This window comes from Melanerpes formicivorus, unplaced genomic scaffold, assembly GCF_026170545.1.
Source record: "Melanerpes formicivorus ecotype bairdi unplaced genomic scaffold, bMelFor1.0.p_v2 SCAF_5, whole genome shotgun sequence".
Taxonomy (NCBI): domain Eukaryota; kingdom Metazoa; phylum Chordata; class Aves; order Piciformes; family Picidae; genus Melanerpes; species Melanerpes formicivorus.
The window spans coordinates 29,649,919-29,673,446 of record NW_027142357.1 but is presented as its reverse complement, the minus strand read 5'-3'; the positions used below and the strand labels follow the sequence as shown (position 1 = coordinate 29,673,446).

The 23,528-nt window shown below is 40.9% G+C and overlaps 1 protein-coding gene across 1 annotated transcript in view; it reads left to right on the top strand.

Moving 5' to 3' along the window:
• CLASP1 (cytoplasmic linker associated protein 1) overlaps positions 1–23,528 on the top strand; it is a 174,559-nt gene that overhangs the window by 133,475 nt on the left and 17,556 nt on the right. Inside the window, exons 31-36 of the mRNA XM_068138978.1 lie at positions 8,134–8,277; positions 9,370–9,476; positions 18,269–18,419; positions 20,084–20,330; positions 21,047–21,240; positions 23,054–23,182. Coding sequence (XP_067995079.1) covers positions 8,134–8,277; positions 9,370–9,476; positions 18,269–18,419; positions 20,084–20,330; positions 21,047–21,240; positions 23,054–23,182 — 972 coding nt within the window. The remainder of the gene's footprint in view (positions 1–8,133; positions 8,278–9,369; positions 9,477–18,268; positions 18,420–20,083; positions 20,331–21,046; positions 21,241–23,053; positions 23,183–23,528) is intronic.

Below are 23,528 nucleotides of genomic sequence, written 5' to 3'. Positions count from 1 at the left end.
CTTCATGTGCTTAAACAGCTAGTGAAGATGTATTTACTTCTTTAATTAGTGGCTCTAGATGTCAATTCTTGAGAAATACTGATGATGTGGCTTTGATAAGGAAATCCATATCAATAAAGCTCAGAGAAATTTGGATAAAATATTCTGATGTGTGTAGGAGAATCAGTGATAGACAGGAAAGTAAGAATGGCTAAGGAAATGAAATCGGGCTTCTTTGTGACATGATGCCATGCAACCTCTAAAATCTCTCCTAGAGCTTTAATTTTCCATCCACCATCAGGCTGATTTGAGCAACTCTGGGACGGAAGCTTCACTGTGAAAACACTCCCAAAGACTCTTAGTGAGCTGAAATGGTATTGTTTATCTTTACTGGTGTTGAGCAATAAACACTGTTGGTCATGGCCTGTTACAGTAGCAGTGGCAAAAAGGATGTTTGCAGAAATGCTCTTCAATGGCAAATTGTTTTAATATTCCCCAGTTGCAGAGGTTTCTCCAACACTCTTGCAGTGTTCCTGCATCAAATTTGAGTGTCTTGGGGACTTGATGAAAAGCCAAGTTTCCAGAGAACCAGGCCTTAGGATTTCATTTCAGTCTTACAGAGTCTTAAGTAGGACTATGTCCATACTGCTAAAATCAGCCTTTTAGCCAAAAGATTTTGCTAAAGAAGTCAAACTCAGCCTGCGTGCTCACAGGAAATCCTTTGAGGCATTTAATCACGGTTAGCGTTAGGAAAAAGTGTCATGCATCAAAAGTGGCACCTGGACGACTTCATCATGTACTTGTTTTAATGATATGAGAACGAAACAGATCTCAGTGTCCTAGCTGTGTTTCCAAAATAGTAGCCACCTTATTCTGTTTGTTTTGAATTTGATGCTGGAGAGCTATGAAAGCCCAAATGTTTTTAGTGTACGCAGTGTAAAGAAAATGGCTTTTCCCAGTATCAGAGGCTAGAAAATCATCACGTGCTTGCTGGAAACTTGATGCTGGGTTAGATTTCCTTAAAATGAATCTCTACAGACTTCCAGTATCCTTTGAGTTGAAAGCAGTTTGTAATTTAAGCACATTTTTTCAGTTTGCTTGAAACAGTAAGAGCTAGTGCACGATAAGAGGAGATAAGAAGGAATTGCTTCACGTAATGTGTATACTCATGCTTGTATTATGTGTCTGTGCATAATATGTTTGTGGACACCTGCCATTTATATAAATACATATCCACCCCTAGATAGGTGTAGGTGATGCTTCTAATTCAGGATTATCAAGATCAAAGGTGATATTTACATTATGCATCCAATAAATAGCTGTTTTCTCTACACTGTGATGGATAGATCTGCCATATTTATTCTAGCATTTCAAAACTCCGTGCAGATTAAAGTGCATGTTTCCATTACAAATAATTTTACTGTAGTAGTTTTTCTTGTTTCTTACTTTGTGTGGGACCCTGTCCCTTAGAATTCAGACTTACACCATGTCAGGTTTATAATAATTATTTCTCAACTGTTAATGAAATGCAATGCTTGCTTCGAGTCCTGAAACTTTATTGCAACAAATGCCTTTTTTTTTTAAGGAGCCAGGTTACTCAGAGTAGCCTTCGTCAGCTTGACCTCTGGGGTAACATCTGGCTCTCCAGAAATAATGAACAGTTTTGCCATGGTCTTTGCTGTGCCCAGGTCACATCACATGAGGAGCCTTATCTGTTATAGAACAGTAATCTGAGTATGTGATGATTCACTGCTGCATAGTTTTTGCTGGCACTTGTTTGAGATGCCTTTGACACATGTAATGCAACCATCCATGACTTGCAAAAGCCTTTCTTGATCTATTGTGCACTGTGTAAAACACAATAGCAATGTGGATTTAATTTGTGAATTCTGTATTTAAATCTGTTAAACAAATTCTTCCTTTTCAGGATATGGATGTAAACAGTTTCTTCTAATAGATATCCTTTGGGGAAAAATGTAAAAAAACCCCTTGTACTCAAGCTAACATGCTTGGGTTATCTCTGAACTGATGTCCTTCACATCACTGTATTAATAATGTGGGTGTCCATAATCATCTGCTTCTAGACTAAAAAGGGAACAAGCAGGAGATTTGGTAGATACTTCATTAGTTTAGCACCAGCTAACAGTTAACTGTCTGCAGGAAAGTACACAAATAATGCTTGCTTAGAGCCTGCAAGCACTCTCAGTAGGTGTGAATTAACTCATTTAACATCAGCTATGCTCATCCGAGAGCTGAAGCGTTGCCCTGTGCCAGTATGTGCTAATAAAGGCTGCCTAATGTGTCACTACTGCCTCTCAATCTCAGTGGATCTGTATTTGATCTGCAGTTTAATATAATTCAGAGTGACATGAGAGAGAGTTTCTCTGTTCCAGTATGCCTGAAGTTATTAAACTCACATTTGCCTTTAGCTGGATGGTGAAATCCATGATGCATCCGGAGTATAATTATGTTTGTCAAAAGTGAGCAGACATTAGTGTGGGTCTTCCCCAGACCAATCACATGATACAAGGCAGTTGTGGGCAGGGCTGTTCTATCAGACTGATGCCCAGAGTGGAGTTAGGACTTGGAAAATTTTTAATTGCTTCTTCCCGTGAACTTGGAGATATCTGCAAGGGTCGGTGCGGGCCGATGGAAGAACCTATTCCCCTATTCCTGACTGGCCCAGATGAAAGTGCCATCTGGCTGCAGCACTGTTTAGGCTCTGCACCTCAGCAGAGGTTTTTAAGTGGTGGCATTAGGAGCTTGCTAAAGCAAATTCTTGTAGAAGAAGGAAGGGATCTGTAAACCCAAGAGTGGTGGCTTAATTTACTTTTGAGCCAGTTCTGCCCTCTGCTGAAAGGAATGCTCTTATGGTGAAATCAAATATTAATGCCTTTTCTTACTTGAAATTAAGCAGGTAACTGTTTAAAACTCATCTTCAAAAAGATAGTATGTGTACTGTTTAGTGGAAATCTCTGCTTTCTCTAAATAATATCAACTTTCCTGTTTGTCAAACCCAGACCATGCATAGTTGGGTGGGTGAGGATTTGCCAGCTAGGACAACTACAGCTTCTTCAGGGCCTGGTGAAGGAAACTTGGAAGAGAAATGTAAACAGGTAGACTAAAAGCTTTGTGCACTAATCACACTAATCATGTTTGCAGTCTCAACTCAACTGTCGAGCTGTGTAAAAAGACCTGTCTGGGAGACTGAAAAAGCCTTGTCTGTCTGTGAAGTAATTTTTGGCCTTGCTGTGTTTTTCTGTTAACTCTCTTGTAGTCCATATGCAATTAGGGTATGAGGCCCTCTCCTTTCATGGGGCTGCTAGTGTTGTGAGCCCATTGCCAATAAAAGTCTGAATAACTTGAAAAGTGCTTTCATATAGCTCAAGCAACTAGCCACTTATACTGCTTGATCTACGGGGCCAGCAACAGCAGCAGTCTAAGACACTTGTATTAAGCTTAGGTCACTGGCCACATTTCCTCTCAGAAATTGATGGATTTTTCCAGATAGCTGTGATCTTATTACTTAATGAGTCCAAACCATTTCAGGAAGGCTTTATTATAATTCAAGTTACAGAGGTTACAGATTTTGATAAAGCTGACCAACACCGGCTGCCTAGGTGAAAAAAAACCCAAACAGAAACACCCCCCAAACCTAGAAGTTGCTAAATCATTTGTGTCCCTTTAGCAGCTGGCACTGTTGGGACAGCATGAATTGCATTGACCTAAGTGTGAAACTTTGGGAGCTGCTACTGGCTTGTGGAACTTGACCCTTGTCGCATTGTTTTAAGGAAAATAATGAAGTTACATAAGTAATCCTTTGCACATGATTCAAGAGCCTGACATGGAGCCAGATCCCCTCACTAGCACAGTCAGGCTCTGAAGTCACTGGAGTTTCTCCAGCTCAAGCCAGCAGAGAATTGCTTCATTAAGATTAGATAATCTGTAAGGTCTATCTGATGTGCCACTGAAAGGAGATAGATTAGTGTTCCACACTAACAGCAAGGAGAGACAAAGGCAAGGGAAAAGTCAGGATATTACTCGTTCTTCAAACTATTTATCCTCAAGCACGAGTGTTGCATGGAGAATGTTTGTACATTGTGTAGAGAAATAAGATTTTTTTTTTTTTAATTGCTTGTTTTAAATTTATTTATTCCTTGATTAATCTAATCAAACTAGTGCCAAGGTTTTGACAAATGACTGGTGATTCTGAGAATGCCCTCTGGTTCGTCACAAGCTGAAAATCCACAGACTTAAAAATCTTATATTATCTATAAAAGATGTCCTTTGACTAGATAAATGTAAGCTTGAGAAATGAAATTTCAAGGATTATCAAGAGTGTCTTGATCTAAACATTAAGTGTAGAAATGCTGCTGCTGATCCTCTTTATTACTGAAATCAAATTAACTGTATTGGAACTGGGAAGTATTGCAAGAGTGAAACTTAGAGCACGTTGTAACTGATTTCAAGCTAGCATGGACAATTGAGCTTTTTGAGGTCAGTGCTATCAGTGTTCTTGATTTTCTGGTAGCAGAGACCAAGATGTTTGTGGGTTAAATATTAAGTAGCATATCATGGCTGAAGTTTCAAATAGTGTCTTTTGCCCAAAATAAACCTAGAAGTGCAGTTGGGTGACCGAGGGCTATTTTAAAAGAACACAGCCAAAGTTAACCTACATAATTCTAGTGTTGCTTTTGAGATGTTTATTGGAGCATCCCTCCTAGGCTGTAGTAGTAGTTGACTTTATTTCAAAAAGCACAGACTGTAGGTCTGCTCTCTTTCAGACCACATAAGATTGGAAGCATTGTGAGCAACTGTTCAGGACCTCATTCAAAGCCCAGTGTCCTATTTGCAGGCAACATCAAAGCTACTGAAGAACATCCAGTACAGAGAATACTGGCAGGCACTCCTAAAGACAAGCTGTATTTTGTGCAAAGAGGGAGAGTGAATAGTCCTGTTCATTCAAGCAAAAAAAAAAAAAGAAAAAGTGGCACAAAATGTATTTCTGGGAGCTGGGGCTTCCCTCAGATACTCTTGTAGTACAACATCTGTGCTAGTAGTGTTTGTGTGTTAGGGTTAAACTGTACCAATTAGGTAACTCTGTGCTTCAAAAAGAAGCTATAGGATCATAAAGTCCCTGATGGAGCTTTGGTGAAGATTTTGCTCCTATCTATGAGGCACATCGTAGACCTCTCTGTCACAAGAAAGGTCCCTTTAGAGCATAACACTGTAGAGTGTGTGCTCTTGCACCTATTTTGCTCTGTTTACTTAGGAGGTCCTCAAGGATGACCTTGTTTCTAACCAATCAGTGGGGTATGTGGGACAAAGGTATCTTAAATCCTTTCCCACCTCACTGTAGCTTGGGCAGCTCCTGATTTAACAGTTGAAATCTCCTGATATTTTCATCTCTGAGCAATCTCTCAAACTAGGAATGTTGTTGATCAGTTTTTCTGGTTTTGGTTTGGTTTATTCCTTTTTTTCCTTTTTTCCTTTCTTTTTTTTTCAATCCCAATGAATATGAGATCTGCTTATTCTGACACAGTAGATCTGCATGTCCACCTCCTAACCATCCAGGATATGCATGCCATTCACAAACAGGAATGTACTTTGGCATGGCTTGTTACTTTGCATTCTGTTCAATATGCTGATTGTTGTTCTTAGATCTCTTCTTTGCAGTAATATTTTTATTACAGAAAATACTGTGCTGGTGAAAACTTAAAAATTCTTGGATCAAAATGTATGGAAATACGCAACCCTGTTGGATGCCAGGCAGGCTTCGTGGCAGTTGCCCAAAACTTCAGGTCAAAGGAGGGTAGAGTGTGGAATTAAGAAAGCCATGGGGACAACTCTCTCCCCACTTCTTTCATCCTTAGATCTTTAGTGTGAGGTGAATAACGACATACTGTGTTTCTGTTCAAGTCAGTGGGAGTTTTGGCAGGAGGCAGCGTGTTCCATCTGGAATGAAGAGTCTGAAGACCTGTTGCAGTCCTTGGAAGCCCATTGTGTGCCTCAGTTTCTTTGGCCGTATGAAAAGGATGTTACATAAAAAGCTTTTATGGATGAAAAATGTTTGTTATGTACAAAGCTGTGTTACTACAAATTGGAACCGATAGCAGAAGGAACGGTATAGCTTGAATTGCAATTTGCACACTGAGTCAATGAGGTACTTTGATTCTCCTCTGCTATGAAAGGGTTTTTCTGTACCCAAGTTTATCATAGTATCAGTCAGGGTTGGAAGGGACCACAAGGATCATCTAGTTCCAACCCCCCTGCCATAGTCAGGGACACCCCACTATAGATCAGGCTGGCCAGAGCCTCAGCCAGCCTGGGCTTAAACACCTCCAGGGACGGGTCCTCAACCACCTCCCTGGACAACCCATTCCAGGGCTTCACCACTCTCATGGTGAAGAACTTCCTCCTCACATCCAGCCTGAATCTCCCCACCTCCAGCTTCATTCCATTCCCCCCAGTCCTATCACTACCTGAGATCCTGAGAAGTCCCTCCCCAGCCTTCTTGTAGGCCCCCTTCAGATACTGGAAGGCCACAATTAGGTCACCTCGGAGCCTTCTCTTCTCCAGACTGAACAGCCCCAACTCCTTCAGTCTGTCCTCATATGAGAGGTGCTCCAGCCCTCTGATCATCCTCATGGCTCTTCTCTGGATGCCTTCCAGCACATCCATGTCCCTCTTGTAACAGGGGCTCCAGAACTGGATGCAGTACTCCAGGTGGGGTCTCACCAGAGCTGAGTAGAAGGAGAGAATCACCTCCCTTGACCTGCTGGTTGCACTTCTCTTGAGGCAGCCCAGGATCTGATTGGCTTTCTGGGCCAATCAGATCCTGCTACAGGATTCCACTTCACAGGAAACTGCAGATATACTTAATTATTGCAACTTTATGAATGCATTTCTTGCTAAAAAATCCTTTGAATTGGTGAGAACAACGAGTACAGTTATTTCTACACCAGTGAATTCTATTGCTACTCTCTTTAAAATTCTAGCTTGGTTTTAGGAAGATTTGGAAAGTTCCTGGAAAAAAAAAAAACAAACAGACAAAAGTGCTTGCTCTTCTTATGCCTGTTCATCTACTGTTCCAAAATAAGATCATGTGTAGTTTTGCTGCTTACTTTGTGAGCCTAAGCCACTTCTTTGCGTCCAGATACATATTCTGGAGGTTGATGTGAGAATAGCTGCACCCTCTTTGGAGAAGGTGATGCTGCAGGCCATTAGAGGTCCTCATCATCGCTTCACTTTTGTTGTTCTTAATCAGTTTTTATATTTTTATATATTCTGAAGGCAAAGACAGGGGAAGAAGAAAAGTATTAGTGCAGTCCACACGAGTTGTATACGGCATGGGAAATCTGGTTAAGAACATGTGATGTTAATTACTCTTGCAGACCTGCACTCTGTGATTTATTCTTCTTCCATTTCCATTTGATTCCATTGTCTAAGTTCAGGATACACAGAGCTGTATGTTTGCTAATGGAGTTAGTGGAGATCCTGTTCTGGCAGCTATTCTTTCAGGCAGACAGGGAAAACCTTGCCCAGTGAAATAATTGGTAAAATTCTCAACTGAATGGTGTGCTGGTTTCACTTACTAAATGTTGGGAGTCTGGTGGGGTTTAGCCTGTCTATGAATAAGAGAAAACTGGTTCTCACCATCCCAATAGATCTTTCCCTTGAGATAATCTTCTGTTGCTGACATGGTGAGACTTGCAAGGAGAGGTGGGAAAACCGAAGCAGGGATTACCTGTCTCATGAAATAAGCTTGTCACATTGCAGTCCTATCTGATCTTCTGGGTTTATTTGCTTCCTCAAATTTTTTGCAGTAACTTGTTCCATTGAAATATGAGCTAGACAGGACAATAGTAAGATATTTTTTTTTTTGTCACTAGCTGTGAATAGCTTCACAGCTGATAATGGATAATGATATCAATGGAAAAGTATATTGTGAGCTCTAAGAACTAAAAAGTTAACTGTAGCAGTTGGCAGTTCCTTATGACGCACCACAAGGAACACGTGAAGAATTCGTCTAATACTGGAATCTTCTTTTTGCATGAAACACACATTGTTTGCTGTAAGGATTGTTACCAATGGAGTATGTACTCTTTTTCAAAGACTAAAAATTGATGATGGTCTTTCTCTGCTTCTTTTCAGGCAGCACAAATAGTCCTGATTTCTCTCTTTGAATTGAATACTCCCGAGTTTACCATGTTACTTGGTGCCTTGCCAAAAACATTCCAGGATGGTGCTACCAAGCTTCTGCATAACCACCTCAAGAACTCAAGTAACACCAGTGTGGTGAGAGGCCTTTGTCCTTACACATAGCAGAGTCCCAGAGACAGCAGCTCACTGATAAGCTGTTGCAGATGTTCAGTAGCATTAATTATCTGTAACTGTTGTCTTGAAGCAGTAAGTGCATGAAAATTGTTGGGGTTTGTGCTTTCAAGTTGGTGGTGCTTTTGAAAATCCTGCCAGTAAGGACATTTGGGCTAAAACAAAGATCCTGATACCACAGATTTTCCAGGTTTGCCACACTATTGAAATCAGTTGAATAACAGATACATTGTCTGTAAGGAGATGTCAGGATCTTTGATGAGACTAACCAGGTCTCCTCAGTCTACGCCTATGTTAGTGGAGGATTTAAATGTGCTTCTAAACTTCTTTTCACCTCAGAGCAGCAAGAATTAGGGTATTTTTTGTCATCTTCTTCTGTGGAAATCTTGTGAAACTTGCTGGACTTGGAATCCTCTTATTTTAGCGCTTCAGTAGGGATAAGGAGACCTTTGTATAAGCTAGACTTGTAGCATTAGGCTTCCAGGCAAATGGACTAGATTCTGTAGTACCTTAAGCCCGTGTGAAGAGAGTCAGAATTGGGAGCAATTTCTACTCATTTTGTTGTGGTATAAACAATTGTGCAGGCCAGTGGAAAAATGGTAAGTTAGATTGCTTGCTTATGCCCATAATAAGCACAATCAGAATGCTTTAGACAATGCAGAAAATAGCTGCTTAATTGAATTGCTAAATTGCCAGGGTAATGGTCTGCATACTTTAGAGCCTGGCAAATCCCATTTAAGAATCCTGGACGCTGGGTGGATTGATAAGCCATTTCTCTGGCAAATATTTCCAGGCAGTGTATGTTGCATAGTTTAAATTGAAGGTTCTGTGGATTGTTAAATAAATAAATGCACATGTGCTTGCTTTATTCTCAGGACACACTGATGACTACATGAATCGTGCCTGCAGATTTTTAGCTCAAGAGCCAGAACCAAAACTACACTAAGCTTGTTTAGCACAAACAAAGGCAATATTTGGACCTGGCTTTGTTGTATACTCCTGCCTGTGCCTTACAACATGTTGCTAATCCAAGTCTTACTTCTTCTTCTGTGCCAGGGTTCCCCCAGCAATACCCTTGGTCGGACTCCTTCCCGACACTCCAGCAGCAGAACCAGCCCCTTAACTTCACCTACCAACTGTTCCCATGGTGGACTGTCTCCAAGGTAATTTGGGAGGCTAATTAAACCACTTGCAAAATACTGAAGGATTGCAACACTAAGTGTGCATTTGCAAAATAGGACTCACTTGGAAAGCAAAAACAAGACCAAAAGTTTATAGTAGATTGCTCCAAAGAAGAGCATGATAATACATGGTTGGTAATTGATTTCGGTGTTCTTGTCCTCATATTATCTGTGTAATCTTAATGTCTTTTCTTGTGATCTAAATTTTCTTTCATAACTAGGCCTTCTTCGAAGTCTTCCACATTTGTGGGTTAAAGGTAATATTAAATGGCAGCATTAGAAATGAGGTCTGGCTAAGGATGCAAATATCATGCAGTGTATGATGACTTTCTGGTCAAGGGTTTCAAATTGTGTCTAGTTTTCAGGTGTGCCCTTGTGACCAGTAATTCATCTGATTGTAGTACAGTGCTTGTTCTGCTGAGAGATCTGTTGAATCTCCTGTTCCACTCTTATGGTATGTGAGGACTGTAGAACAAGCAGATAGGGTGATTATTATTTCAGTGCTGAATATCTCTCAAATCATTGTCCTGGCAGCTCACCAGCAGAGTAGTGGCTTAATACTTTGGGTAGCAGGTCTATTGCAAGCAGATGTTTAGCTGAAGCTACAGATGCTACCCTAGAATATATTGGGCCATTCCAAAACATTACATTGAGCAAACATGGACTTGGGGATATTGGAAATGTACATGTTTCACACCATAAAACCTTAAAGCAGAGGAAGTAGGACTGCTGGATGCAAGTAATAGGTTGTTATCTGTACAAGCTTTAATTCATGCTAGGAAAGCTTAAGAGCTGCCTAATTTGTCTGCCACGTCTCTTTGTCATGGAAGGGACAGAAGGAAACATGTTAAGCGAGGGCTACATTTTGTAGTCCAGTGGAATAACTTGCACTGAAATCGGTTGATCCAGCCCTGTTATGACTTGCTAAACCCTGTCTGCAGGGATGCTTAGGCATGTGAGTTCCCAGGTGTCAGGAGAAACGCAGGCTTTTAACCTTTAATGAGCAGTTACACTAATTGCAGCAGCACGTGAAGAGCGTGTGGGGTTTCCTGAGTAAATTTTGGTATCTAAATACATCTTTGTGACCCCTAAATCTCCTATAATCCAAAACTAGACCAAGAGGTTACAAGCCAAGGTTAAGTTGCCTATTACAATTTTTTTTTCAACAGAGATTTCATTAAGTAATTAAGTTGTAGAATTTCAGGGGAGGGGAGTGATTCCAGCTATGTTGCTTTCTTTTTGCCTAGTTTGAGCATTGTTGCCCTGCTGATTTCTGCCTTGGGAAATTAACAAACTGAGACTTGTCTCCCTGTGGTTACGCTGTGGCTTTGCTGGCAATGTTTGAATGTGGCACATATTTGATAAATCCATGACCTTTTACCATGCATTTTGGGTTTTGCCATTGGACCACAACTGTGTTTTGACATTTTGCTCACTTCATTTCAGTTTGTCTTTGCTTTTCTCTGTCTTGATGTCAGGATGCACGTATCAAAATACTGATAGGAGCATTCAACGTACACATGCTACTTTGTTTGTTGCTGTTGTTTTCCAGCATTTTGAGTTTAAGAACCAGAGGGGTTTTATTTACCTTGTGATGTGTTCCTAAGGAATAGTTAGAAGGGGTATGTAATTCCAGAGCATTTTGCCATTAAATTGTCAAGACCAAAATTGCCACTGATGCAGTGGGCTGAGTACTTTCCTTTAGAAATCACTCCTTGAGTTTTCTAATGCATTCTTGGAGGTGTTGATCCAAAAATTTAGGTACTTTTTAAAGAAGTGTGTCCTGCTTCTTTAGACTTAGTTATTCAAGAGTAATGCATAATAGTTACTCTTCAATGATAGGTGAAAGTGGAAGCTCTTGTACAAACCCTTTAAAATATTCAGGGAAGTTCTACGTTTTCAGTGAGTGACCCTGAGCAGTGACAGCTGCAGAGTTTTACCATTTGTGGAAGAGGTGGTGGTGGTGGCAATTACTGCTGGTCAATAGCTTCTGATGCTCTGCTGGACCTCATCCTTCTTAAAAATGTCTTGTGTAGCACAGTTTGAGAGTGGCCCTGATGTGTAGAACAAGTGAGTGTTTTATTCTGTTTCTGAAATGTACACCTGGTTGTCCTTCTTTGGAGAAAAGGCTTTGGAAGGTGTGCTAACTGGTTGTGGGAAGTAGGGAGTAGGGTGCACTGCAATATTGCAGTTGTTGGTATAGGTGCTTCTGTGTCATATTTCCTTTACAAATTCTTGTCATTTCCTATTCATCAGTGGGGTATAATATCACTTTCCTCTCTAGGAACTTGCAAAATAAGCACACCCGAGTCATTTTGATATCACTGTAAGAGGATAAAGATTGCCACGGTTTCTGTGTAGCCCTCATCTGAAACTAGGTTTGGCTTTACATTGCTATGGGACCCATTACCAAAGGGTTGTACTGAGGTTTGTGTATGCCCATTGCTTCCTGGGATGCTCCGTGTGTGTGCCCTACTTACCTTGTCCATACCTATGTCTTTTGGAGGCAGCCTGAGTTCAGTCAGTTGAAGGATTCTCTCAGGTCTTAATGCCAGCTTTGCTATGAAGTTAATTCTTTTCTTTGAATTTTTGAGGAGTTATGTCTAGACATGTGTCTGTCTTTGGGGCTGGGATGTGTGTAGAAAGGATAATTTGGGTCCTGTAGGAATACAGAAATGTTGCTAAGCATAGCTGCTCTCCCATATTGCTAATGGTTTGTGGACGATATCCTCAATCAGCAAGGCTTCATTGAAATGGACTTTCTGTAGAATGTTTGTATGCTATTGCTTTAGGTCATGTTCCTTCTCCCATATGATTGTCATGACAACCAAATTCCAGATGACTTGGGTTTTTTTTATTATTGTTTTTGTGTGTGGATAGATTTTCAGTGTTTTTCTTGAACTGGACTTTGCTAATCCAAACAGCTAATTTGCCTATGCAGATGATAACTCCTGCTCAAGTATCCCCTGATATTTTCAGAAGGGTAGCATGGTTTCAGGGCCTTGGTGAGAGGCCTTCCTTCTTCTGCATTCATTTGCTCAATCCATTTCTGCTTCACAATCACTAGAACATATCCACTGCATCTGTGAGTTATTTCTGCATTTTTACTTGCTTTTCTTTGTCTTGACAGTTTTAGTTTGGGGGAGAGGAGTTATGGAGGAAAGAGGCATTTTCTGAAGAGGAAAAGCAGGGGAATGCACTTGGGAAGGCTGAAAATAATAGGAAAAAAACTCAAGCTTCTGACTGAGAGGAAAAAATATTTCCTGGGCAGTGCTCAGATTGAATGGCTTGAGTTTGACTTGGATAGAGAAAATCTTCTGAGACTTAGCAAAAGATCTAGTATGACAAAAAGGAGAAGTAGTCTTCCAGTGTAAGAATACCATTCCAGATGGCAAATGAAATACCACAAACTCAGATGTTCAGGTTGTGAATTTTCACCTAGAATTCTGTAGGAGTATTTGAAAGAATATCAAATTAATAGGTTTCCCCTACTGTTTCTGCCTTCAGTAGCCCAGACACCTGTATATAGTTTCAATTATTAAAAATCCCCAAGCAGTTCTAGGTCTCTAGAGGAAACACAGCGAACCAAAAACCTAACAGTTTTATTTGGTTCACATGATTGGGTTTTTTCACTGAAATTTTTCTTAGAAGATACCCTGAAAAATGAAAATTGACAGTTTCTGTATTAAATTGAGCAAGACATGGAAAAAGATTTAAAGTAAACCACTCACCTTCTATACTGATGACAAGCCTGCATTATTCGGTGGCCCATTTGCAGGTAGGTCAGACCTGAGCTTTGAGACCTGATCAGCAGTCTGGGTTTCTGGTGTATTTCCGTAGTAATAGTCACATGTAATAGCTATGTTTTTGGATTACTGGCTAATGAGTGAATTTCCTGACACAACTCTTCAGAGGATTTTTCAGCTAGCTTAGCTGCTGTTTGCACTGGAGCAATTCTTGATTTGTTTGCCACTTCTGGTCTTGCAGTATCTCTCACTTGTGTATATACAAATGTAACCTTCCAAGACTGTGCTTAAACTTAATGGAAACAAAGCAGTATCCAGAATACTGCACTACCTCAAGCATCTGTATTCTTATTTAGAACATTGTATTTGAAATTCATAGACCATTCAGGGAACAGGACAAAAACAAATCCTGGACAAACTGGTAGAGGGATGGATGCCTTGACCAAGAGGCACAAGATCAAACAGTTAAGAGAAGGGACTTGCAGAAGTTTAATGAGAGATCTGCCTTGACTTTCGAGGCTGGTTTCATCCAGTCTTTCTGGGTTTGCCTGCTGAGACCAGGATCAAGTCCTCAATTTCCATGATATATTTACACTCCAGATTGACTTTCACTTGCTCGATGTTTGGGATCAGTTTAAACCTGGTGAAATAGAATCAGATCTTAAGTCCTGCAAAGGTTTGCCAATTGTGTAGGGCCTGATTGCAGGCTCTTATAAAGGCACCAGGAAGGAAATGTCACAAGCTACCTTTGGGGACCTGATTTGGAAGAAAAAAAAGAAAAAAAAGATCTCCAACTTTCTTTTATTCCAGGGAAATTCTGTGCTTCACAAATACCTGTGCAGAGTTTGGACACAGGCTCATGGTCAGGGATTGTTGATTTAGAGCATTTTAAGAGCTGATTTTGGAGGCTATATCCATTTGTAAAATGTACTGCTTAGTACAACCAGGGACTTCCTCTTGTGTGAACCGTGTCATTTTGTTAGGAATAGAAGTGGAAATTAATAATAAAAGCCCAAACAATGTCTTGTGAGGGTCAATGGAGTATTCTTGTTTAATTCTGTTTCTGTTAATTTCTTTCTCCCTCTCCAAGGCAGCATGACAGCACTAAGCCATTTAGATTATAGTTTCTTTGTTTTTGTTTTTTTCTCCCTCTCCTTTCTCTGCTTTTTCTCTTTCGTTTCTCCTCTGGTCACGGCAGTCGGTTCTGGGGTTGGAGTGCAGATGGGCTGTCGAAGCACCCCCCTCCCCTTTCTCAGCCTAACTCCATCCCCACTGCTCCTTCCCACAAGACTTTCAGACGCTCTTACTCTCCCAGGTAACAAGCTACCTGTTAAACCAACTTGTCTGAGGTGTCACAGTATTGTTTACCTTTCACATGATGGGGTTTGTTAAAATTAACGGGAAATGATTTGCAGAGGCTTTGGATGGAGAAGGAAAAGAGATGATAGCTTTCAGAGAGCAGCTGACATGCAGCAACTTGCTCACTGCTTAGGGAAGATGTGGCATGCAAGTGGGCGAAAGAAAAGTGGATTTTTCCAGAGTCTTCCTCCTTACCAGATTCTCAAATGGGTATATGTTTCACAGTTGGTTTCCACCGCAGAACACAGTTGCTGGGCACTAATTGCGTTAGGATAGCACAGGCAAGGTCCTTCAACTGGGCTGCACCCTGCGAGTGGCACAGGAGCCGTTTCAAGCAGGCAAATAGAGCTCAGTAGTAGTTTCATATCTGTGGTACTGAATATTCATCAGACAATGAGGATGAAGCTTGCATCTATGATTTTACCAGCTGCTTGCATGGTGTGATTGAGGAACATCTTGGAAACTTGTAATAGCAAAGTGAAAATTGTCCTCACCACAAATTTCAGAGGTTATCAATTGCTAATTTTCACATATGGTCCTCCTCCTGTGCCCTCACATTTTTTTCCAGTCTGCATGCAGATCTTCAGTCATTATACTGGACTGAAGCTGTATACTGGTTGTCATCAAGAAAACCTTTCTGAATATAAATGTAATGTGTCAAACCTCTGTGTGGAATTCCTTGGATCTCTTTTTTTTAAGTTTGTATTCTGACAACAGGCTTTCTGTAGATGCATTTTCTCCTGACTTAAAATATATTGCTGTAACCTGAGGAAGGACTATATTTAGTTTTTCCTTGAAGCAAGAAGTTTCTAATGAAAAAACATTGAAAGAAAAGCAAACAAACTGTTCTTTGAGGGCTCAAAATCTGGCGATCTGTGATGTCTGAGGGAGGAGATGGTATCTCGTAGTCTGTACCTCTGTGAGTACCTGCAGAATTGAAACTTTGATGTTCTGATTTTTCTAGGACACTCAGATATTTGTGGAAGAGAGAGATCCATGTTGATTTTTGGTCTTAAAAAAGTTGAGATTTTTTTTCCCCCACTCCTTTCATTAGCTGACATCAGGGTTTGGAATAATGCAATGTTTATTCTAGCCCAGAGCCTGAAAGTACAAGGAAGTGGGTTACTGTGTACTGCTTGAGGATACTAAACTGTGGATTACTTACACATAGTTTGGATTAGAAACTAAATAATAGCTTATGGAAGTAAAATGCATTTCATATTAGACTGGAAAACTTCCAAATTGTATCCTGGTAAATTCGTACAGAGCTGCATTGTTTTAGTGCAGCAGAAGAGGGAAAATAATATTGTGACATCCCTAAACACTGCTCATCTCTACTCACTTCTTATTCATCCTGTGGCTTTCCTCTCGTTTTCTATGTGGATCATAATTATTTATCTTTGCCCCTTTTGTGTCTTTGTTTTTTAACCTTTCCTGAAAGGTGGGTGTAGTTCCATTTTAAATTCCCTCCATCATCTCCAGTGCATGTACTGTCAATACACATGCTCATGTGTAGAGTTTTTGTTCATGTAGAACATGGCCATTATGTGATCTCCTACACAGGCTTATTCTAGAGAGATGAAATCACTGCATTCTTTAGAGATTTATTAAAGTGTGGTTTTGTGCCTTCGAAAAATGCATCAAATTGGTGTCCCTTTGGTAAGAAATTGCCTTAGTCCTTCAGCATTGCAGAGTCTGTACTTCAGTCTGGTTTTGGTAGCAGGGTAGGGCAAAATTCATCCCTCAGGAAAGAAATGAGGATTTCAGCAGAAGATAGTGTGTTCAGGACATCTGTGATTGTTTCTCTTTTTGGTTTTCTTTTTTTGCCATGGATTTCATTGTGTGACCTTTGGTAAGTCATGTCATCTCTTGGTGTGGGTATATCAGTAGTTCCATGTATGCCTTTTCAAATGGTGCTTTCATTGCTCACTTAGATATTGTGTGATTAAACCCTTTAAGATCTATGAATTAAATGTGCTCGAGCTCAAAATCAGTATTTTTGAGGCCATACAAAGCAAAGGTTTTCCTCTCCCTGCCTGATACTTCTGAACAATCTTAGAACTGTCTCACTTTTGTCTGGAAACCCCTCACAGTTCACCAGAGTCATTCAGCTCTCTGAAAAGCCCTCAATACTTAGAATTCTGTAGGTTTATAAACAGTTTTTCCTGGTTGGTTGGTTGGTTGGTTTCTCTTTCTTCCTGGCCTGACAGACACTGTTTGAAGTTGGGAAGCGGTTTCTTTGTCAGAATACACGTTGTTGATGATTGTGTGAGTATAGTGCAAGCATGTTGCTTGGGAGCCAGGGATTATGGCTATTTTTAGTGTGGTAATCCCAAAGGAATCAGGCAGCACTAGTCTGTCTCTGTTTGAGGTTCCTGAGTTTCTTCCAGGAAGGTGGGGGGAAAACCAAAACAACACACAAAAAGGCAGTGGTTCTGGGTATTTAACATCCTACTTTTAGTTCTATTGAAAATAGTAGCTGTGTACTCAGGATTCTCTGTTCGTTTTTTTCTCATCCACCTCACAGGGAATCTTTATTTTGTGGAACACACAACTTTTTGTTGAGCTGTCCTTCTCCAAGCCCATCCTGTCAGCCTTCCCAAACTGTTAAGAAATAGTAATTCACCCCTGTAGGGAGCCACTTCTTGTGATTTATTGACAAACAACTTGATGTAAATGTCTCAGATTCTTTTGGTTTATTTGCTTCTGGCTCTGCTAGGATCTGAGACTCACCCAGAGAAAATGTTCTCACTTACTGTGTCTCTTCATTAAATCTCTCTTGGAAATGTGATAAATCTGATTGTCTTGCAAACTTGACTTCTCCTAGATAGAGCAAAGCTCTGCCAATAAAGCCTTTTCATTTTCTTCAAGCTCGTCGGAGCTTTTCTTCTTAGCTACCTCTTGTCATATCATCTGCCTTTGCTTGCCAGGAATTTTTTCATGGATCTTAATTTTGGATAGCTCCTCAAGGAATCACACAACTTGTGTGGTTGTACGCTGCTGAGGAATTTCTGAGGCACAGACAGACTGCAAGAAAGCGTCAGATTTGAGTGAGAGAATTCCCAAGCTTAGGCTCAACACTGAAACACACCTTTTTTTCAAGGCATTGTGCAAGTGGTTTTGGTTTTACTATCCTAAATGAAAATTGGATGAGTTAGACTAAGGTTTATATCAGGTACATTTTCATTTCCATTTAAATCTGTCACGTTTGAATTAATTGATAGAATATATTTGAAAAATCAATGACATTTAAATTTCATATCATTTCCACCAGCTGTCACAACTCCTGAATTCTCATAGTGATTGATTTGCATTATTTTCCTTTTTTTAAACAACACCATCATCGTGCTGGGAATGTGGTGGTTCTTCATTTTTTTTCCCCCTTTTTCGTTTGTGGAAGCTAGCACACTCACTGCTGTGGAATGTAACAATCAGTGGATCTGATTTACCCTCACAGCAGTGTAACACCACTGATTTCAGTGGATCTTCTTCTGGATTCATTCCCATTTGAAGGGAGACTGCTTTGGTTCCATCCATGTGTTGTTCCGAGTCATTGTTGGAAAGGGTACACCAAATCATCTGTCTCTGACCTGCCGTTGTTGTTGTTGTTTACAATCAGCAGTGGATTCCAATGTCATATGTAACATTTCATATACGTTTGGTCTTTAGTATGCTGGATTATGACACGGAGAACCTAAATTCTGATGAAATCTACAGCTCTCTTCGTGGAGTCACAGAAGCGATTGAAAAATTTAGTTTCCGTAGTCAAGAGGACCTGAATGAGCCAATCAAACGTGATGGAAAGAAAGACTGTGACATTGTAAGTACTAACTTGGTTAATTAATGCCCACAAATAGGTGAAAATTTAAAGCATTGTGTTCAAACCTGGATTGCTGGTGTAGGAAATCCAGTTCCTCCTGCTCCTCCTCTTTGGTTTATTGGTTGCTAAATTCTTACATGTAAATTATGGGGTCCCACTAATGTAGTCCCTTGCTCTAGCCTCCTGCAAAATGTGCTCATTGAGCTTCTGTTGGGGTCTCAAGGAAATGGTGCTAGCGTTCCTCAGGCTCATCGCAACAACCCCATGCAGTACTACAGGCTGGGGACAGAGTGGCTGGAGAGCGGCCTGGCAGAGAGGGACCTGGGGGTACTGGTGATTAACAGGCTGAACATGAGCCAGCAGTGTGCCCAGGTGGCCAAGAAGGCCAGTGGCATCCTGGCCTATATCAAGAACAGTGTGGCCAGCAGGAGCAGGGGATGCATTCTGTCCCTGTACTCAGCACTGGTTAGGACACACATTGAGTACTGTGTCCAGTTCTGGGGCCCTCAGTTTAGGAAAGATGTTGAGGTGCTGGAATGTGTCCAGAGAAGGGCAACAAAGCTGGGGAGGGGTTTGGAACACAAGCCCTATGAGGAGAGGCTGAGGGAGCTGGGGGTTGCTTAGCCTGGAGAAGAGGAGGCTCAGGGGAGACCTTATTGCTGTCTACAACTACCTGAAGGGAGGTTGTAGCCAGGTGGGGGTTGGTCTCTTCTCCTAGGCAACCAGCACCAGAAGAAGAGGACACAGTCTCAAGCTGCACCAGGGGAGGTTTAGGCTGGATGTTAGGAAGAAGTTCTTCCCAGAAAGAGTGATTTGCCATTGGAATGTGCTGCCCCGGGAGGTGGTGGAGTCACCATCACTGGAGGTGTTTAGGAAGAGACTGGACGGGGCGCTTGGTACCATGGTTTAATTAATTAGTTAGTATTGGGTGATAGGTTGGACTTGATGATCTTGAAGGTCTTTTCCAACCTGGTTAGTTCTGCTTTGTTCTATTCTATTCTATTCTATTCTATTCTATTTTTTCATTGAATGTGTGTAATCAGATCTGTAATGCAAAATGTTAGTTCTTAATGTGTGTTCTTAAGATGAGTTCTTAAAACTCAAAAGTTTATTATTTCATAATCAGTCTGTGTGAACAACTCATATGTGGCACCTTATGCTGCAGGAATGGTTACAGATTTCTCTCCCCTGTGAGATGCTATTTGTTTTAATTAAATACATGGAATTCAAAATCTTAAATGGTGATCCTTTTGTGTCCTTTCCAACTTAAGATCTCCCATGATCCTATCACCATTTTCCTTCTTATGTGGACAAACAAGCCTATATTAGTAGATCAAGTTGGCCTTCTGGGATTTATTTTTCAGGGTCTTTCTATTGTTCGTTTCATATTAGCTCGCTAAGCATCATCCAATCTCTGCTGTTAGCAAGTTGTGAAGTTTTGTGAGGATGTTGCTTTTGCTTCCTTTCCCTTTCTTAGCAAATGAGTTCTCTTCCAGATCTCATGTTTACCAGCTTGTGCAGTTTTAGCAATGTTAACTTGCACTTAGGTACATTATCACCACTTTTGTACATGTAAATGATTCTATGCCGGTCAATTCCAAAAAGGCTCCAGGTTCCACAGAATTCCACTAGTCTCATGACTTTTCTCTCTGTTTGGTCCCCAGGTGTCTCGAGACGGTGGCCTTGCTGTGCCTGCCAGTGATGTCCGTGGAAGCAGTGACATTGTGGAAGGTGGAAGGATGGCTCTAGATAACAAAACCTCGCTTCTTAACACCCAGCCTCCCCGCACCTTTTCAGGGCCTCGCGCTCGAGACTATAACCCTTATCCTTATGCTGACACAATTAACACTTACGATAAGACTGCCCTGAAGGAAGCAGTGTTTGATGATGACATGGATCAGCTTCGGGATGGTTTGTATCAGCGTGTCTCATGAAACTGTGGGCAGCTTGTTCCGTTTCTGGTATATTTATGTCTGGGTAGCACTCTCACATATGTGCCTGCCTGTACGTATGTTGTGTATGACTGCATCTGAGTCAAGGCTTGGTGTGAAATAGAATGAAATAGTAGGATCTGGTCTGTGGCTATTGAGAAAAAGTTACACTGCAGTTTGAATTTTTGTTTGCCTATAATTTTGCTCAAACTAGTCCCTTAAGCATCTATATGCATCTATAGAGACCCTATTTTGGGGACCATCCACTTTTGACTACTGAAACATCTCTCACTCACTAGCTCATTTCATTTAAATGATGTTGCACCTTAGCTTTATTCTTTTGCAGTACAGTGATGAGTCACTGTACTTTGATCTAAAGGTCATACATGTGATCACTGGGTGTGTGTGTCTGGGAAAAACTGTAGCAGTTTTTGTCTTGTAGAAGTAATTGTTGGAATTGGATGAAATTCAATAGTCATCACTTCCTGGTTCGTTAGAAGCCTTGTGCAGACTCATGATCTGTGTATGAACTCGGGTGAAATTGTGAGGTAGTTGGATTCTGTTGCCTGCTTGCCTGAGGTCACCTGGAATTCAATGCATTTCTCAGGGGGGGCTCTTATGTGCACTTTGCTCTATAGAGGGTTAGCGTCGTCTTTTCTCCCATTTCCTCAAATGATTTGCTGCCATTTGTCCTAGAAGTACCCATTGACCATTCAGATTTGGTGGCTGATCTTCTGAAAGAACTTTCCAACCATAATGAGAGGGTGGAGGAACGGAAAGGAGCTCTCCTGGAACTGCTAAAGATCACAAGGGAAGATAATCTTGGAGTTTGGGAGGAACATTTCAAAACCATTCTGCTCTTGCTGCTGGAAACACTTGGAGACAAAGATGTGAGATGCAGATTTTTGTCTTAATCCTCCTGTACATTGCCTCCTTTAGGGTGATAGTTCCTCTGTGCTAGTTTAAATTGTAGTTACTGCATTTGTACAGCCTCCTATCAGTGATGCTGCCCTGCTCATTTTTAATTTTGAAGGTTCACAACTCTGCTTTCATCTTCAGTGTGTTCAGCTACAAATTTTCAGCTACTCTGAAGTGTCCCAGTCTTAGTAACAAATAGCTAGGAAGTTGAACTAGAATCAGAAAGGTTTTCTCCTAATCTAGTATAAAAACTGTTAAGAACTTCCAGAAGCTGTTCCCTTCTAAGCTAGGGTGAAGTTTCAAGCTCTTAACTATATCACACCTATTGCTACAAAAAGTAGAATATGAGTGCCCCAGAATCCTCTGTGATTTAAAGACTAAGCCATTAGATAACATAGGATGGGTCTCTCTCTTGCAAAAATGTCAAGAACAAACTGCTTTTAAGTATTAAAATACAAGCTGCATTACTGTCACAGCTTTAAATGTGATAGTTGACCAAAGTAGTAATTTACAGGCTAGATGTTTACTACTTCCACTTGGGTCTATTTGTGCAGCTAATATTGTTGGGACTAATATTGCAGCACACTGATACTCACAGTATCATAGTATCACTCAGGTTGGAAAGGACCTCGAGGATCATTGAGTCCAACCTATCAACACAGACCCCCATGACTAGACCATGGCACCAAGTGCCACGTCCAATCTCCCCTTGAACGCCTCCAGGGTCGATGACTCCACCACCTCCATGCTTTGTAAAGGCTCAGGCTCAGCAAGCACCTTCCTGTACCTTCACATCAAAGCCATGCACCATCTGAGTGTTAGAATTTTTAGGCTTCATTGCACTGCCAGTTTTGGGTTGGCTTTGTTTCATCTGCTCCAAAATCCAGTGTATTTCTTGCACTCCTTATAAAGTATATGGTGTGCTCTCAGAAGTTTTAATTCTGAAGTAGTGTAGGTGGCTGACATTTTCTCAGTCATTGTTTGTGATATAAGCATGAGCTGCTTTGGTCCCACATATTTAATATAGCATTGCCACACATGGCTTGGAGGACATGGTGGCTTTAAGTACATGTGAATTGTACTGTTGCAAGTGATGCTGTTTTGCAAATGGATAGTGATGGGTATGCTTTAAAGGCTGAATACAGAGTAAAGTATTCTTCTACCAAAGTGATAGACTATTTGGAGTGGCCACAAGCCAAAATGTAACAGTTATGAAATTGAAGGAGGTGTTTTAAATCCCTTCTGCTAATGGTCTTTTGATATGAAGGATTAACACACAGGTCAGTGTTGACTACAATGACTTAACTGTTCTTGAAAATAATTTCCGTAGGAGTTATAGGAAGAGAGTAGATTTTACTGCATTTGGTACATGAGAAACATCTTTGTTGCATGGATGGAGCCCAGTCTGATAGCCACAAAGCTAAGTAAAAGAGGAAGGGCAAAACAAATATCATCTAAGCTTCTTTGTGAATTCATGGAATGCAGTCATGCTGCTTTGGGTACAAATTTGTACTTCATTGCCAAAAGAGTATGGAATTCAACTAAGGAGATGAGTTTTGATGCTTTCTTGTACCTGTGACACCATTCATTTGATGTGAATTTTTGTGCAAAGGCAAGTTAGGAGGCCACGCTTGAATTTTAGTTGGTTATTGATTACACTGCTCACTCCACAGGAGCTAATACAGTGATACAAAATTTCTGGTTGTGTAGGCAGCCAAGAGAATTTTACTTCCAGCTACAGTTTTGAGAAGTGACCTTTCCCAATGTGTAATTCTCTTCCCACAGCATTCAATAAGAGCCCTGGCGCTGCGAGTGCTGCGAGAGATCTTGCGGAACCAGCCAGCAAGGTTTAAGAACTACGCTGAGTTGACTATCATGAAAACGCTGGAAGCACATAAGGATTCCCACAAGGAGGTGAGTGACCCCCTCAGCATTCCTACTGAGAAAGCAGTATGGACCTGTTGAAGAAATGTAGGACCTGTGAGACTTAACAGGCAAACCTCATCCTGACAACAGAACAAATTGATATTAAGTCTCTCAGGAGTAAAGAGAGAGGATTTTCACATACTGAAGCAGGGAGGACAAAAGTTGAGACTGACAGCTGTTGAAATGGACTTGGAGCTATCTGGAATTAATGGCCACTGTTTATCCACTTCCCAGATTTTCTTTGCTCATTCTGGGAGAGGTCAAGCCCTGTAGTAGAAAAGTGTGTATTTAATAATTTTACAGAGGGTACTTTCCTCCTTTGTATTGCTAAGGA